Source organism: Nerophis ophidion, linkage group LG15 (assembly GCF_033978795.1).
Source record: "Nerophis ophidion isolate RoL-2023_Sa linkage group LG15, RoL_Noph_v1.0, whole genome shotgun sequence".
In the NCBI taxonomy this organism is placed as follows: domain Eukaryota; kingdom Metazoa; phylum Chordata; class Actinopteri; order Syngnathiformes; family Syngnathidae; genus Nerophis; species Nerophis ophidion.
Window position 1 is genome coordinate 49,741,338 of NC_084625.1, and position 17,321 is coordinate 49,758,658.

At 35.9% G+C, this 17,321-nt stretch overlaps 1 protein-coding gene across 5 annotated transcripts in view; it reads right to left on the reverse strand.

Moving 5' to 3' along the window:
- arhgap29a (Rho GTPase activating protein 29a) overlaps window positions 1-17,321 on the reverse strand; it is a 162,077-nt gene that overhangs the window by 54,620 nt on the left and 90,136 nt on the right. For all 5 annotated transcript variants that reach the window (XM_061922336.1, XM_061922338.1, XM_061922335.1 and 2 more), the window contains 3 exons: window positions 12,735-12,799; window positions 12,542-12,652; window positions 7,465-7,545 (listed from right to left, as the gene is read on the reverse strand). In XM_061922336.1, coding sequence (XP_061778320.1) covers window positions 7,465-7,545; window positions 12,542-12,652; window positions 12,735-12,799 — 257 coding nt within the window. The remainder of the gene's footprint in view (window positions 1-7,464; window positions 7,546-12,541; window positions 12,653-12,734; window positions 12,800-17,321) is intronic.

Below are 17,321 nucleotides of genomic sequence, written 5' to 3' on the forward strand. Positions count from 1 at the left end.
CACCTAAATTCATCTAGTGATTCTTCTACTTCTTCTTTTCCTCCAAATTTTGGTGCGCTCTACTTTCTTCATTTTCCAGTTCCAAAAATTCCTAGATTTCCCGGTTTTCCTGGACATTTTTCCCATTCAAAATGAATTGGCCATTTTTCAAACTTTCACCATTTTCCACTTTTTTCAACTGATTTCATACCATCCAAAATTCCACCATCCTGGAAATTCTAACTACTATTTTCCAGGAATTGCCTAATACCATTTGTCAATTCAACACCAACCACTCATATCGATCAAGTTTTTTTTTACCATTTTCAAAAAAAATTAAGCTTTTCCTGAACTTCCCAAAAGTTTTGGAAATTCCCACTAAAATCAATGGGACATTTTTCTTAGATCCACAACCCCCACATTTTCCATTTGACTCAAACTGTTTCAACTTGAAAATGTTCAAATGTTCAGCCTGTTTGGGAATTGTATGTTCGACTTCAACAATTAAAAAAAAAAAAAATCCATCAAAAAACAAGACACACCAGTGACTCCGGGCTATCTCCGGAAAATGTGCAAAATTACATAGTTTTCTACACCTAAATTCATCTAGTGATTCTTCTACTTCTTCTTTTTCTCCAAATTTTGGTGCGCTCTACCTTCTACATTTTCCAGTTCCAAAAATTCCCAGATTTCCCGGTTTTCCCGGACATTTTTCCCATTCAAAATGAATTGGACATTTTTCAAACTTTCACCATTTTACACCGATTTCATACCATCCAAAATTCCACCATCCTGGAAATTCTAACTACTATTTTCCAGGAATTGCCTAATACCATTTGTCAATTAAACACCAACCATTCATATGGATCAAGTTTTTTTTTTTACCATTTTCAAAAAAAAATAAGCTTTTCCTGAACTTCCCTAAAGTTTTGGAAATTCCCACTGAAATCAATGGGACATTTTTCGAAAATCCACATTTTCCATTTGACTCAAACTGTTTCAACTTGAAAATATTCAGCCTTTTTGGGAATTGTATGTTCGACTTCAACCATTAAAAAAAAAATCCATCAAAAAACAAGACACACCAGTGACTCCGGGCTATCTCCGGAAAATGTGTAAAATCACATAGTTTTCTACACCTAAATTCATTTAGTGATTCTTCTACTTCTTCTTTTTCTTCAAATGTTGGTGCGCTCTGCCTTCTACATTTTCCAGTTCCAAAAATTCCCAGATTTCCCGGTTTTCCCGGACATTTTTCCCATTCAAAATGAATTGGCCATTTTTCAAACTTTCACCATTTTACACTTTTTTCAACCGATTTCATACCATCCAAAATTCCACCATCCTGGAAATTCTAACTACTATTTTCCAGGAATTGCCTAATACCATTTGTCAATTCAACACCAACCACTCATATCGATCAAGTTTTTTTTTACCATTTTCAAAAATATTAAGCTTTTCCTGAACTTCCCAAAAGTTTTGGAAATTCCCACTGAAATCAATGGACATTTTTCTAAGATCCACAACTCCCACATTTTCCATTTTATTCAAACTGTTTCAACTTGAAAATATTCAGCCTGTTTGGGAATTGTATGTTCGACTTCAACAATTAAAAAAAAAAAAAATCCATCAAAAAACAAGACACACCAGTGACTCCGGCTATCTCCGGAAAATGTGCAAAATTACATAGTTTTCTACACCTAAATTCATCTAGTGATTCTTCTACTTCTTCTTTTCCTCCAAATTTTGGTGCGCTCTACTTTCTTCATTTTCCAGTTCCAAAAATTCCTAGATTTCCCGGTTTTCCTGGACATTTTTCCCATTCAAAATGAATTGGCCATTTCAAACTTCACCATTTCCACTTTTCCACTTTTTCAACTGATTTCATACCATCCAAAATTCCACCATCTGAAATCTAACCTTCCAGGAAATCAACCACTCATAACCAGGCCTGCCTACCCCATTTGTCAATTCAACACCAACCCCTCTACCATTTTCAAAAAAATTAAGCTTTTCCTGAACTCTCCCAAAAGTTTTGGAAATTCCCACTAAAATCAATGGGACATTTTTCTTAGATCCACAACCCCCACATTTTCCATTTGACTCAAACTGTTTCAACTTGAAAATGTTCAGCCTGTTTGGGAATTGTATGTTCGACTTCAACAATTAAAAAAAAAAAAAATCCATCAAAAAACAAGACACACCAGTGACTCCGGGCTATCTCCGGAAAATGTGCAAAATTACATAGTTTTCTACACCTAAATTCATCTAGTGATTCTTCTACTTCTTCTTTTTCTCCAAATTTTGGTGCGCTCTACCTTCTACATTTTCCAGTTCCAAAAATTCCCAGATTTCCCGGTTTTCCCGGACATTTTTCCCATTCAAAATGAATTGGCCATTTTTCAAACTTTCACCATTTTACACCGATTTCATACCATCCAAAATTCCACCATCCTGGAAATTCTAACTACTATTTTCCAGGAATTGCCTAATACCATTTGTCAATTCAACACCAACCATTCATATCGATCAAGTTTTTTTTTTTACCATTTTCAAAAAAAAATAAGCTTTTCCTGAACTTCCCTAAAGTTTTGGAAATTCCCACTGAAATCAATGGGACATTTTTCTAAAATACACATTTTCCATTTGACTCAAACTGTTTCAACTTGAAAATATTCAGCCTGTTTGGGAATTGTATGTTCGACTTCAACAATTAAAAACAAAAAAATCCATCAAAAAACAAGACACACCAGTGACTCCGGGCTATCTCCGGAAAATGTGCAAAATTACATAGTTTTCTACACCTAAATTAATCTAGTGATTCTTCTACTTCTTCTTTTTCTCCAAATTTTGGTGCGCTCTGCCTTCTGCATTTTCCAGTTCCAAAAATTCCCAGATTTCCCGGACATTTTTCCCATTCATAATGAATTGGCCATTTTTCAAACTATCACCATTTTACACAAACTTTCACCATTTTCCACTTTTTTCAACCGATTTCAGACCATCCAAAAGTCCACCATCCTGGAAATTCTAACTACTATTTTCCAGGAATTGCCTAATACCATTTGTCAATTCAACACCAACCATTCATATCGATCAAGTTTTTTTTTTACCATTTTCCAAAAAAATTAAGCTTTTCCTGAACTTCCCTAAAGTTTTGGAAATTCCCACTGAAATCAATGGGACATTTTTCTAAAATCCACAACTCCCACATTTTCCATTTGACTCAAACTGTTTCAACTTGAAAATATTCAGCCTGTTTGGGAATTGTATGTTCGACTTCAACAATTAAAAAAAAAAAAATCCATCAAAAAACAAGACACACCAGTGACTCCGGGCTATCTCCGGAAAATGTGCAAAATTACATAGTTTTCTACACCTAAATTCATCGAGTGATTCTTCTACTTCTTCTTTTTCTCCAAATTTTGGTGCGCTCTACCTTCTACATTTTCCAGTTCCAAAAATTCCCAGATTTCCTGGTTTTCCCGGACATTTTTCCCATTCAAAATGAATTGGCCATTTTTCAAACTTTCACCATTTTCCACTTTTTTCAACTGATTTCATACCATCCAAAATTCCACCATCCTGGAAATTCTAACTACTATTTTCCAGGAATTGCCTAATACCATTTGTCAATTCAACACCAACCACTCATATCGATCAAGTTTTTTTTTACCATTTTCAAAAAAAATTAAGCTTTTCCTGAACTTCCCAAAAGTTTTGGAAATTCCCACTAAAATCAATGGGACATTTTTCTTAGATCCACAACCCCCACATTTTCCATTTGACTCAAACTGTTTCAACTTGAAAATGTTCAGCCTGTTTGGGAATTGTATGTTCGACTTCAACAATTAAAAAAAAAAAAAATCCATCAAAAAACAAGACACACCAGTGACTCCGGGCTATCTCCGGAAAATGTGCAAAATTACATAGTTTTCTACACCTAAATTCATCTAGTGACTTCTTCTTTTTCTCCAAATTTTGGTGCGCTCTACCTTCTACATTTTCCAGTTCCAAAAATTCCCAGATTTCCCGGTTTTCCCGGACATTTTTCCCATTCAAAATGAATTGGCCATTTTTCAAACTTTCACCATTTTACACCGATTTCATACCATCCAAAATTCCACCATCCTGGAAATTCTAACTACTATTTTCCAGGAATTGCCTAATACCATTTGTCAATTCAACACCAACCATTCATATCGATCAAGTTTTTTTTTTACCATTTTCAAAAAAAATTAAGCTTTTCCTGAACTTCCCTAAAGTTTTGGAAATTCCCACTGAAATCAATGGGACATTTTTCTAAAATCCACATTTTCCATTTGACTCAAACTGTTTCAACTTGAAAATATTCAGCCTGTTTGGGAATTGTATGTTCGACTTCAACAATTAAAAAAAAAAAAATCCATCCAAAAATAAGACACACCAGTGACTCCGGGCTATCTCCGGAAAATGTGCAAAATTACATAGTTTTCTACACCTAAATTCATCTAGTGATTCTTCTACTTCTTCTTTTTCTCCAAATTTTGGTGCGCTCTGCCTTCTTCATTTTCCAGTTCCAAAAATTCCCGTTTTTCCCGGACATTTTTCCCATTCAAAATGAATTGGCCATTTTTCAAACTTTCACCATTTTCCACTTTTTTCAACTGATTTCATACCATCCAAAATTCCACCATCCTGGAAATTCTAACTACTATTTTCCAGGAATTGCCTAATACCATTTGTCAATTCAACACCAACCACTCATATCGATCAAGTTTTTTTTTACCATTTTCAAAAAAAATTAAGCTTTTCCTGAACTTCCCAAAAGTTTTGGAAATTCCCACTAAAATCAATGGGACATTTTTCTTAGATCCACAACCCCCACATTTTCCATTTGACTCAAACTGTTTCAACTTGAAAATGTTCAGCCTGTTTGGGAATTGTATGTTCGACTTCAACAATTAAAAAAAAAAAAAATCCATCAAAAAACAAGACACACCAGTGACTCCGGGCTATCTCCGGAAAATGTGCAAAATTACATAGTTTTCTACACCTAAATTCATCTAGTGACTTCTTCTTTTTCTCCAAATTTTGGTGCGCTCTACCTTCTACATTTTCCAGTTCCAAAAATTCCCAGATTTCCCGGTTTTCCCGGACATTTTTCCCATTCAAAATGAATTGGCCATTTTTCAAACTTTCACCATTTTACACCGATTTCATACCATCCAAAATTCCACCATCCTGGAAATTCTAACTACTATTTTCCAGGAATTGCCTAATACCATTTGTCAATTCAACACCAACCATTCATATCGATCAAGTTTTTTTTTACCATTTTCAAAAAATATTAAGCTTTTCCTGAACTTCCCTAAAGTTTTGGAAATTCCCACTGAAATCAATGGGACATTTTTCGAAAATCCACATTTTCCATTTGACTCAAACTGTTTCAACTTGAAAATATTCAGCCTTTTTGGGAATTGTATGTTCGACTTCAACAATTAAAAAAAAAAAAAATCCATCAAAAAACAAGACACACCAGTGACTCCGGGCTATCTCCGGAAAATGTGCAAAATTACATAGTTTTCTACACCTAAATTCATCTAGTGATTCTTCTACTTCTTCTTTTTCTCCAAATTTTGGTGCGCTCTGCCTTCTTCATTTTCCAGTTCCAAAAATTCCCAGATTTCCCGTTTTTCCCGGACATTAGAAATACATGGAGTTGATCAAAAAACAAGACACACCTGTGACTCCGGGCTATCTCCGGAAAATGTGCAAAATTACATAGTTTTCTACACCTAAATTCATCTAGTGATTCTTCTACTTCTTCTTTTTCTCCAAATTTTGGTGCGCTCTACCTTCGACATTTTCCAGTTCCAAAAATTCCCAGATTTCCCGGTTTTCCCGGACATTTTTCCCATTCAAAATGAATTGGCCATTTTTCAAACTTTCACCATTTTACACAAACTTTCACCATTTTACAATTTTTTCAAACGATTTCATACCATCCAAAATTCCACCATCCTGGAAATTCTAACTACTATTTCCAGGAATTGCCTAATACCATTTGTCAACTCAACACCAACCATTCATATCAATCAAGTTTTTTTTTTACCATTTTCAAAAAATATTAAGCTTTTCCTGAACTTCCCAAAAGTTTTGGAAATTCCCACTGAAATCAATGGGACATTTTTCTAAAATCCACAACTCCCACATTTTCCATTTGACTCAAACTGTTTCAACTTGAAAATATTCAGCCTGTTTGGGAATTGTATGTTCGACTTCAACAATTAAAAAAAAAAAATCCATCCAAAAACAAGACACACCAGTGACTCCGGGCTATCTCTGGAAAATGTGAGAATTACATAGTTTTCTACACCTAAATTCATCTAGTGATTCTTTTTCTCCAAATTTTGGTGCGCTCTACCGTCTACATTTTCCAGTTCCAAAAATTCCCAGATTTCCCGGTTTTCCTGGACATTTTTCCCATTCAAAATGAATTGGCCATTTTTCAAACTTTCACCATTTTACACAAACTTTCACCATTTTCCACTTTTTTCAACCGATTTCATACCATCCAAAATTCCACCATCTTGGAAATTCCAACTACTATTTTCCAGGAATTGCCTAATACCATTTGTCAATTCAACACCAACCATTCATATCGATCAAGTTTTTTTTTTTACCATTTTCCCAAAAAATTAAGCTTTTCCTGAACTTCCCAAAAGTTTTGGAAATTCCCACTAAAATCAATGGGACATTTTTCTAAGATCCACAACTCCCACATTTTCCAACAATTAAAAAAAACAAACATCAAAAAACAAGACACACCAGTGACTCCAAGCTATCTCCTGAAAATGTGCAAAGTTACATAGTTTTCTACAACTAAATTCATATAGTGATTCTTCTACTTCTTCTTTTTCTTCAAATGTTGGTGCGCTCTACCTTCTACATTTTCCAGTTCCAAAAATTCCCAGATTTCCCGGTTTTCCCGGACATTTTTCCCATTCAAAATGAATTGGCCATTTTTCAAACTTTCACCATTTTCCACTTTTTTCAACCGATTTCGTACCATCCAAAATTCCACCATCCTGGAAATTCTAACTACTATTTTCCAGGAATTGCCTAATACCATTTGTCAATTCAACACCAACAGTTCAGATCGATCAAGTTTTTTTTTTTACCATTTTCCCCCAAAATTTTCCTGAACTTCCCAAAAGTTTTGGAAATTCCCAAAACTATAAGTTCCCAAAAAATATAAGTTGCACAATGCCCACATTTTTCAACCTATTCAAACCATTCCAGCATCAACACATTCCACTCATCCTGGACATTCAAACTAACTTTCCCAAGTTCCCAACCAAATTCCGGACTTCCTGGAAATTCGAACTATTCAACAGTCAAACTGTTCTTACATTCACTCAACATTCTGTCAGCATTTCAGCAAACACACGCAATTCCTTCAGGAATTGGCTCTTAATATTAAGTTTTAATGGGAAGACTCACCAGTCTCTTTTGTTGTCTCTGCCACTGCTCTTTCATCTCTTTCCGTAGTTTGTCCAGCTCGTTTTTCCGGGTCGTCAGAGGCTGGATCATAAAGACAACACACGCTGTGTAAGTATCCTTTTTTCTGTTACTCCTAGTATAGTGAGGGGTCGAAAAGCAATTTTTTTGACGAATGACTGCAGGAAAAGGAGAACACTAAAGGCACAGAAATTGCGTTTGATGTAAATATAAACAGAATACAATGATTTGCAAATCATTTTCAACCCATATTCAGTTGAATATGCTACAAAGACAACATATTTGATGTTCAAACTCATAAATATATATTTTTTAAAATAATCATTAACTTTAGAATTTGATGCCAGCAACATGTGACAAAGAAGTTGGGAAAGGTGGCAATAAATACTGATAAAGTTGAGGAATGCTCATCCAACACTTATTTGGAACATCCCACAGGTGTGCAGGCTAATTGGAAACAGGTGGGTGCCATGATTGGGTTTGATTGATTTATTGATACTTTTATTAGTAGATTGCACAGTACAGTACATATTCCGTACAATTGACCACTAAACGGTAACACCCCAATACGTTTTTCAACTTGTTTAAGTACATTTGAGTTGTTTACAATCCGGGGGAGATGGGATGTGAATGGAGGAGGGTATTAGTAAAGTGTTGAAGTTGCCTGGAGGTGTTGTTTTAGAGCGGTTTTGAAGGAATATAGAGATGCACTTACTTTTACACCTGTTGGGAGTGCATTCCACATTGATGTGGCGTAGAACGAGAATGAGTTAAGACCTTTGTTAGATCGAAATCTGGGTTTAACGTGGTTTGTGGAGCTCCCCCTGGTGTTGTGGTTATGGCGGTCATTTACGTTAAGGAAGTAGTTTGACATGTACTTCGGTATCAAGGAGGTGTAGTGGATTTTATAGACCAGGCTCAGTGCAAGTTGTTTTACTCTGTCCTCCACCCTGAGCCAGCCCACTTTGGAGAAGTGGGTTGGATTGAGGTGGAGGTCTAAAAGTAACCGGACTAGCTTATTCTGGGATGTTTGGAGTCTAGATTCGAGGGTTTTGGAGGTGCAAGCGTAATCGAAGAAGGGTTGAATGAGAGTTCCCGCTAGAATCCTCAAGGTGCTTTTGTTGAACAGAGAGGAGATTCTGTAGAGGAATCTCGTTCTTTGGTTGACCTTTTTGATCACCTTGGTTGCCATTTTATCACAGGGTATAAAAACAGCTTCCCCAAAAAATGCTCAGTCTTTCACAAGAAAGGATGGAGCGAGGTACACCCCTTTGTCCACAACTGCGTGAGCAAATAGTCAAACAACTTAAGAACAACGTTTCTCAAAGTGCAATTGCAAGAAATTTAGGGATTTCAACACCTACGCTCCATAATATCATCAAAAGGTTCAGAGAATCTGGAGAAATCACTCCACGTAAGCGGCATGGCCGGAAACCAACATTGAATGACCGTGACCTTCGATCCCTCGGATGGCACTGTATCAAAAACCGACATCAATCTCTAAAGGATATCACCACATGGGCTCAGAAAACCACTGTCACTAAATACAGTTTAGATAGATAGATGGATGGATGGATGGATGGATGGATGGATGGATGGATGGATGGATGGATGGATGGATGGATGGATAGATAGATAGATAGATAGTACTTTTTTGATTCCTTGAGGAGAGTTCCTTCCGGAAAATTAAAATTCCAGCAGCAGTGTACAGAGTTTGTCTCTACATGGATAGATGGATGGATAGATAGATAGATAGATAGATAGATAGATAGATAGATAGATAGATAGATAGATAGATAGATAGATAGATAGATAGATAGATAGATAGATAGATAGATAGATAGATAGATAGATAGATAGATGGATGGATGGATGGATGGATGGATGGATGGATGGATGGATGGATGGATGGATGGATGGATGGATGGATGGATGGATAGATGGATAGAGAGTACTTTATTGATTCCTTGAGGAGAGTTCCTTCTGGAAAATTAAAATTCCAGCAGCAGTGTACAGAGTTTGTCTCTACATGGATAGATGGATGGATAGATAGATAGATAGATAGATAGATAGATAGATAGATAGATAGATAGATAGATAGATAGATAGATAGATAGATAGATAGATAGATAGATAGATAGATAGATAGATAGATAGATGGATGGATGGATGGATGGATGGATGGATGGATGGATGGATGGATGGATGGATGGATGGATGGATGGATGGATGGATGGATGGATGGATGGATGGATGGATGGATGGATGGATGGATGGATGGATGGATGGATGGATGGATGGATGGATGGATGGATGGATGGATGGATGGATGGATGGATGGATGGATAGAGAGTACTTTATTGATTCCTTGAGGAGAGTTCCTTCAGGAAAATTAAAATTCCAGCAGCAGTGTACAGAGTTTGTCTCTACATACATAGATAGATGGATGGATAAATAGATAGATAGATAGATCGATCGATCGATAGATAGATAGTACTTTATTGATTCCTTGAGGAGAGTTCCTTCAGGAAAATTAAAATTCCAGCAGCAGTGTACAGAGTTTGTCGCTACATCTGTAAGTGCAAGTTAAAGCTCTATGATGCAAAGCGAAAGCCATTTATCAACAACATCCAGAAACGCTGCCGGCTTCTCTGGGTGATGTAACACAGTGGTGAACATGCCCTTTCCCCACTACTTTGGCACGTGTTGCAGCCATGAAATTTAAAGTTAATTATTATTTCGCAAAAAAAAAAAATAAAGTATGAGTTTGAACATTAAATATGTTGTCTTTGTAGCATATTCAACTGAATATGGGTTGAAAATGATTTGTAAATCATTGTATTCTGTTTATATTTACATCTAACACAATTTCCCAACTCATATGGAAACAGGGTTTGTACTTACCAAAAAAAGGTGAAATAACTGAAAACAGGATTTATATTTTAGTTACTTCAAAATAGCCACCCTTTGCACACTCATGGCATTCTCTCCATGAGCTCCAAGCACACCTGTGAGGTGAACACCATTTCAGGTGACTACCTCCTGAAGCTCATGGAGAGAATGCCAAGAGTGTGCAAAAGCAGTAATCAGAGCCAAGGGCGGCTATTTTGAAGAAACTAGAACATAAAACATGTTTTCATTTATTGATTGATTACAATACTTACAGTACAAACACTTTATAGGGCTCAACATCAGACGAGACTGGCGCGTTCAGTTTCACGGCAAAAACTACTGCAAACTACTGCTAACGTCTTGGAGTTGCAACTGCGAGCAAAGTCTACTAGAAAATACTCGCAGTACCTGAATTCCCATCACTAATACAGTATTTCCTTGAATTGCAGTCGGGGCGTTAATTCATTTAAAACCTCTTCTCACTCCGGCACTTACCAAAGGCATGCGGTAAAAGCAAGCATGCGCTAATTATTTTAAAACCTCTTCTCACTCCGGCACTTACCAAAGGCATGCGGTAAAGGTAAGCATGCGCTAATTATTCTAAAACCTCTTCTCACTCCGGCACTTACCAAAGGCATGCGGTAAAGGCAAGCATGCGCTAATTATTCTAAAACCTCTTCTCACTCCGGCACTTACCAAAGGCATGCGGTAAAGGTAAGCATGCGCTAATTATTTTAAAACCTCTTCTCACTCCGGCACTTACCAAAGGCATGCGGTAAAGGTAAGCATGCGCTAATTCATTTAAAACCTCTTCTCACTCCGGCACTTACCAAAGGCATGCGGTAAAGGTAAGCATGCGCTAATTATTTTAAAACCTCTTCTCACTCCGGCACTTACCAAAGGCATGTGGTAAATTTAGGCCTGCGCTTGTAAATTTGAGTTTGATGTAAGGATACCATCATGAAAAGCACATTTAATAAAAAAAACATTATTATGGTCTTACCTTTACTTATAAATGAAATCCATCCACAGCTCCTTCTGATCAAAAGCATCGATAACTTGTTTATAGAAGTCTGCCTTATCTTCCTTCAGTTTTAAAAGTCTCTCTGGAGATCTTCCTTTATTACCTCCTGCTTCGATTGAAAGTCCAGTTTAGAAAACTGTTTTATTTTAGATACGTAATCCTCCATTTTAAAAGTGCAAGCTAGAGGAAAAAAAATAAACGATCGCTGCTCAGTCTTGCTGCTTGTTGTCACTTCTTCTGCAGCCCAGTTGTCGCAAGAAGGATCACATTTAATGGCTCATATTTGACACACGCAGCTACGGTATATTAATAAAACATAGCTGCTTACTGTTCTTTTTAGCATATTCAATAGCTTGTTGTCAATTTTTCTGCAGCCGAGTTGTCGCAAGAAGGATCACATTTAATGGCTCATATTTGACACACGCAGCTACGGTATATTAATAAAACATAGCTGCTTACTGTTCTTTTTAGCATATTCAATAGCTTGTTGTCACTTTTTCTGCAGCCGAGTTGTCGCAAGAAGGATCACATTTAATGGCTCATATTTGACACACGCAGCTACGGTATATTAATAAAATATAGCTGCTTACTGTTCTTTTTAGCATATTCAATAGCTTGTCGTCACTTTTTCTGCAGCCCAGTTGTCGCAAGAAGGATCACATTTAATGGCTCATATTTGACACACGCAGCTACGGTATATTAATAAAACATAGCTGCTTACTGTTCTTTTTAGAATATACAATAGCTTGTTGTCACTTTTTCTGCAGCCGAGTTGTCGCAAGAAGGATCACATTTAATGGCTCATATTTGACACACGCAGCTACGGTATATTAATAAAACATAGCTGGTTACTGTTCTTTTTAGCATATTCAATGGCTTGGACCTTAAATCCTAATGCGATTTCAAATGATTGAAATCAGCCTCCTCTATTTTGAAAATAATGACAGGTGTAGTGTCACTCGTGACGTGACGAGTTTGACCCGGAGGAAATTCTAGGCATATGCTAATTATTTGGCGAAACGAGTTTGACCCTGCGGAAATTCTAGACATGCGCTAATAAAAATAATATTTTCCGAAAAGAGTTTGACCCGGCAGTAATTCTAGGAAATACGGTAACTAAGCAGAAATGCATTGTGGGATTACCTGCACGTATTTGTTGCTCTGGAGGACAGCGGCGTTGCTCCGTATCAGCTTGCTGTACTCGATGTCGTTCTGGAAAGCGGCCGTGTAGATCTCGCAGAAAGGCATGAACTCCTCGATTCAGGAAGACAAAGAAATCGTCAAACCGACCGAGCTGGTACTGAAACGAGACGCAAACGTCTCAAAATGTAACCACCTGTTGGCTCGCGAGGGTCTTGGCGGATTCGGCCATTTTGGAGTAGTACTTCGCCAACTCGATATCTGCAAACAGCGTATTTATGATCACATGATTAGTCTTTGGCTGGATTCAGCGATTGTGTGCAGTCGGCGAGAATAGAAGAGCAAATAGTCAAAGCAAAGTCCTTGAGTCATGAATCAGTGTACAAACCATTAGCCACAGAGAGAGCCTTGAGTAAACAACTTGTTAACGCTGTCCTTGTTGGACTGGAAATAGTCCCCTGGTGTCACTGGCAGGATGACTTCATAGAACAGTAAAAGCATTCATTAGCCCCGCGGCAGAACGCACGTTCACACGCTGCGTTCTCAACAAGCAGAAGAATTGATTGACGCGAGTGCGGCTCGGGTAGCAGCGGAACAAATTCCCAGGGAATTTAACCCAATTTTTTCCCCGGCGAACAAGCTCAACTAAATCAGTTTGGTGCTTTTCGTCGAGGGAAAAACATAATTTATAGAGTAAAGCACATTCTCCAAAAAGTACAGCAATTAACATTATATATATGTATATATATATATATATATATATATATACACATACATATATATATATATATATGTATATATATATATATATGTATATATATATATATATGTATATATATACATATATATATATATATTTATATATATATATATATATATATATATATATATATATATATATATATATATATATATATATATATATATATATATATATGTATGTGTATATATATATACATATATATATATATATATATATATATATATAGCTCGGTTGGTAGAGTGGCCGTGCCAGCAACTTGAGAGTTGCAGGTTCGATTCCCGCTTCTGCCATTCGAGTCACTGCCGTTGTGTCCTTGGGCAAGGCACTTCACCCACCTGCTCCCAGTGCCACCCACACTGGTTTAAATGTAACTTAGATATTGGATTTCACTATGTAAAGCGCTTTGAGTCACTAGAGAAAAGCGCTATATAAATGTAATTCACTTCACTATATATATATATATATATAGATATAGATAGATAGATAGATAGATAGATAGATAGATGGATATACATATATATATATATATATATATATATATATATATATATATATATATATATATATATATATATATAGATACATGCATGTGTACATATATAACAGGGGTCGGCAACCCGCATGCGGCTCTTTAGCGCCGCCTTAGTGGCTCTCTGGAGCTTTTTCAAAAATATATGAAAAATTGAAAGGATGAGGGGAAAAAAACATATTTTTTGTTTTAATGTATGTATGTATGTATGTATGTATATATATATACATCCATACATATACATATATATATACATATATACATCCATACATATACATATATATATACATATATACACATATATATACATATATACACATATATATATGCACATATATATATAGACATATACACATATATACATATATATATAGACATATATATATGTATGTATGGATGTATATATATACACATATATACATCCATACATATACATATATATATACATATATACACACATATACACATATATACATCCATACATATACATACTGTATATATATACATATATACACCTATATATATATATACATACATCCATACATATATATATACATATATACACATATATACATATACATATATACACATATACACACATATATGTATATGTACATATATATATAGACATATATATATACATATACATATATACACATATATACATACATATATATAGACATATATACACACATATATATACATATATATATGTACACATGTATATATCTCTATATATATATATATGTATATATATATATATATATATATATATATATACATATATATATATATATATATACATACATACATATACATATATATACATATATACACATATATATACATATATACACACATATATATATGTACATATATATATATATGCATATATATACATATATACACATATATACATATATAGACATATATATATATATACATATACACATATATATACATATATATATAGACATATATACACACATATATATACATAAATATATACATATGTGTATATATATATATATATGTATATATATATATACATGCACATATATATATATATATATATATATATATATACACACATATATATAGACATGTATATATATATACATATATATATACACATATATATATATATACATATATACACACACATATATATATATACGTAGACATATATACACACACATATATATATATACATATATATACACACGTATACATATACATATATATATATATATATATATATATATATATATATATATATATATACAGGCCGGGCCAATTATTTTGACTCTTGGGGTAAAATTTAGAGAGAAAAATGTGTCTGGGGGCCGGTATATCTATTTTAGGAACACTAATACAAAACCTCACAGTAATTTCTGAATGCTAAAAACATTATGACAGACCGCCTTAAAAAAACAGAATGGAACTGTATTTTTTTACTGAATGAGACACCCAGAATGTACTTGAAAATAACGAATGTGTGACTTACAATATTAGCTATGAAGGATAAAACACTGAATATTGACAACTTAAGAATGTCACACCCACTCTCCATCCACATATTTTACAATCAAATGCAACAAACAGCGAAAATATGAGTGCGAAGGGTAAAAATAAACCCACCTACAATCTGATGTATCACTAAGCTTTAGAACTTTGTTGGACATTCAAGCATTTCGGTTCCGCTCACGCACATCGGCAGGTTGTGCTAACCAGAAATTGCATATTCTTTATTCATAAATCCACTTTTACATTGATTTGAATATTGCCTTTATGTTTGTTTGTTTTATTGGCAAATAAATTAAAGGCCTACTGAAAGCCACTACTAGCCACCACGCAGTCTGATAGTTTATATATCATCCATCCATCCATTTACTACCGCTTATTCCCTTTCGGGGTTGCGGGGGGCGCTGGCGCCTATCTCAGCTACAATCGGGCGGAAGGCAGGGTACACCCTGGACAAGTCGCCACCTCATCGCAGGGCCAACACAGATAGACAGACAACATTCACACTCACATTCACACACTAGGGCCAATTTAGTGTTGCCAATCAACCTATCCCCAGGTGCATGTCTTTGGAAGTGGGAGGAAGCCGGAGTACCCGGAGGGAACCCACGCATTCACAGGGAGAACATGCAAACTCCACACAGAAAGATCCCGAACCTGGATTTGAACCCAGGACTGCAGGAACTTCGTATTGTGAGGCAGATGCACTAACCCCTCTGCCACCGTGAAGCCCAGTTTATATATCAATGATGAAATATTAACATTGCAACACATGCCAATACAGCCTTTTTAGTTTACTAAATTGCAATTTTAAATTTCGCCCGGAAGTATCATGCTAAAATGTGACGTCACGCATTGTAGAGGACATCTAGTTCCAGCACCGTTCACAGCTGTTTTCATCGCATAATTCCACAGTATTCTGGACATCTGTGTTGCTGAACCTTTTGCAATTTGTTCAATGAATAATGGAGACGTCAAAGAAGAAAGCCGTAGGTGGGAATCGGTGTATTACGGCCGCTTTTAGCAACACAAACACAGCCGGTGTTTCATTGTTTACATTCCCGAAAGATGACGGTGAAGCTTTACTATGGAACAGAGATGTCAAGCGAACATGGTTGGATTGGACCACACACACGGTGTATTATGCAGCGATAGTTTCGAAAAATCGTGTTTCGACGAAGAGGGTCCCTTGCGAAGGGCAGAGATGGGCATCGCCACCACCCGTCGACTGGTGCTGAAGAAAAGTGCGGGGCCGACTTTCAGGTTGTACAAGTGCGACCATATAATCTCACTAAAACAGTAGTAACACAATAAGCAAATAAGGGATTTTCCGGAATTATCCTAGTAAATGTGTCTAATAACATCTGAATCGCTCCCAGTGTATAGTCTTTTTTTTCTTCAAGTCCTTCACTCTCACTTTCCTCATCCACGAATCTTCCATCCTCGCTCAAATTAATGGGGAAATCGTCGCTTTCTCGGTCCGAATCGCTCTTGCTGCTGGTGGCCATGATTGTAAACAATGTTCAGATGTGAGGAGCTCCACAACCCGTGACGTCACGCGCGCATTGTCTGCTACTTCCGGTACAGGCAAGGCTTTTTTATTGGCGACCAAAAGTTGCAAACTTTATCATCGATGTTCTCTACTAAATCCTTTCAGCAAAAATATGGCAATATCGCGAAATGATCAAGTATGACACATAAAATGGAGCTGCTATCCCCGTTTGAATAAGAAAATTTCATTTAGGTAGGCTTTTAAAAGGAAAACTAAAAAACATAATAGGATATTCTCTGGTTCATTACTTCAAAAGCGCAAGGTTTTGTGGAATCTCTTCTACTATCCAGGAAATGAAGTGAGGATTAAAACCAGAACTACTCCACAACCTCATCAACGGGAAATTGTAAAGCGCTTTTTAGAACTTGAACCTTGAGCTCTGAGCTAATGTTACATTTTAAGACTCCGTTATTGA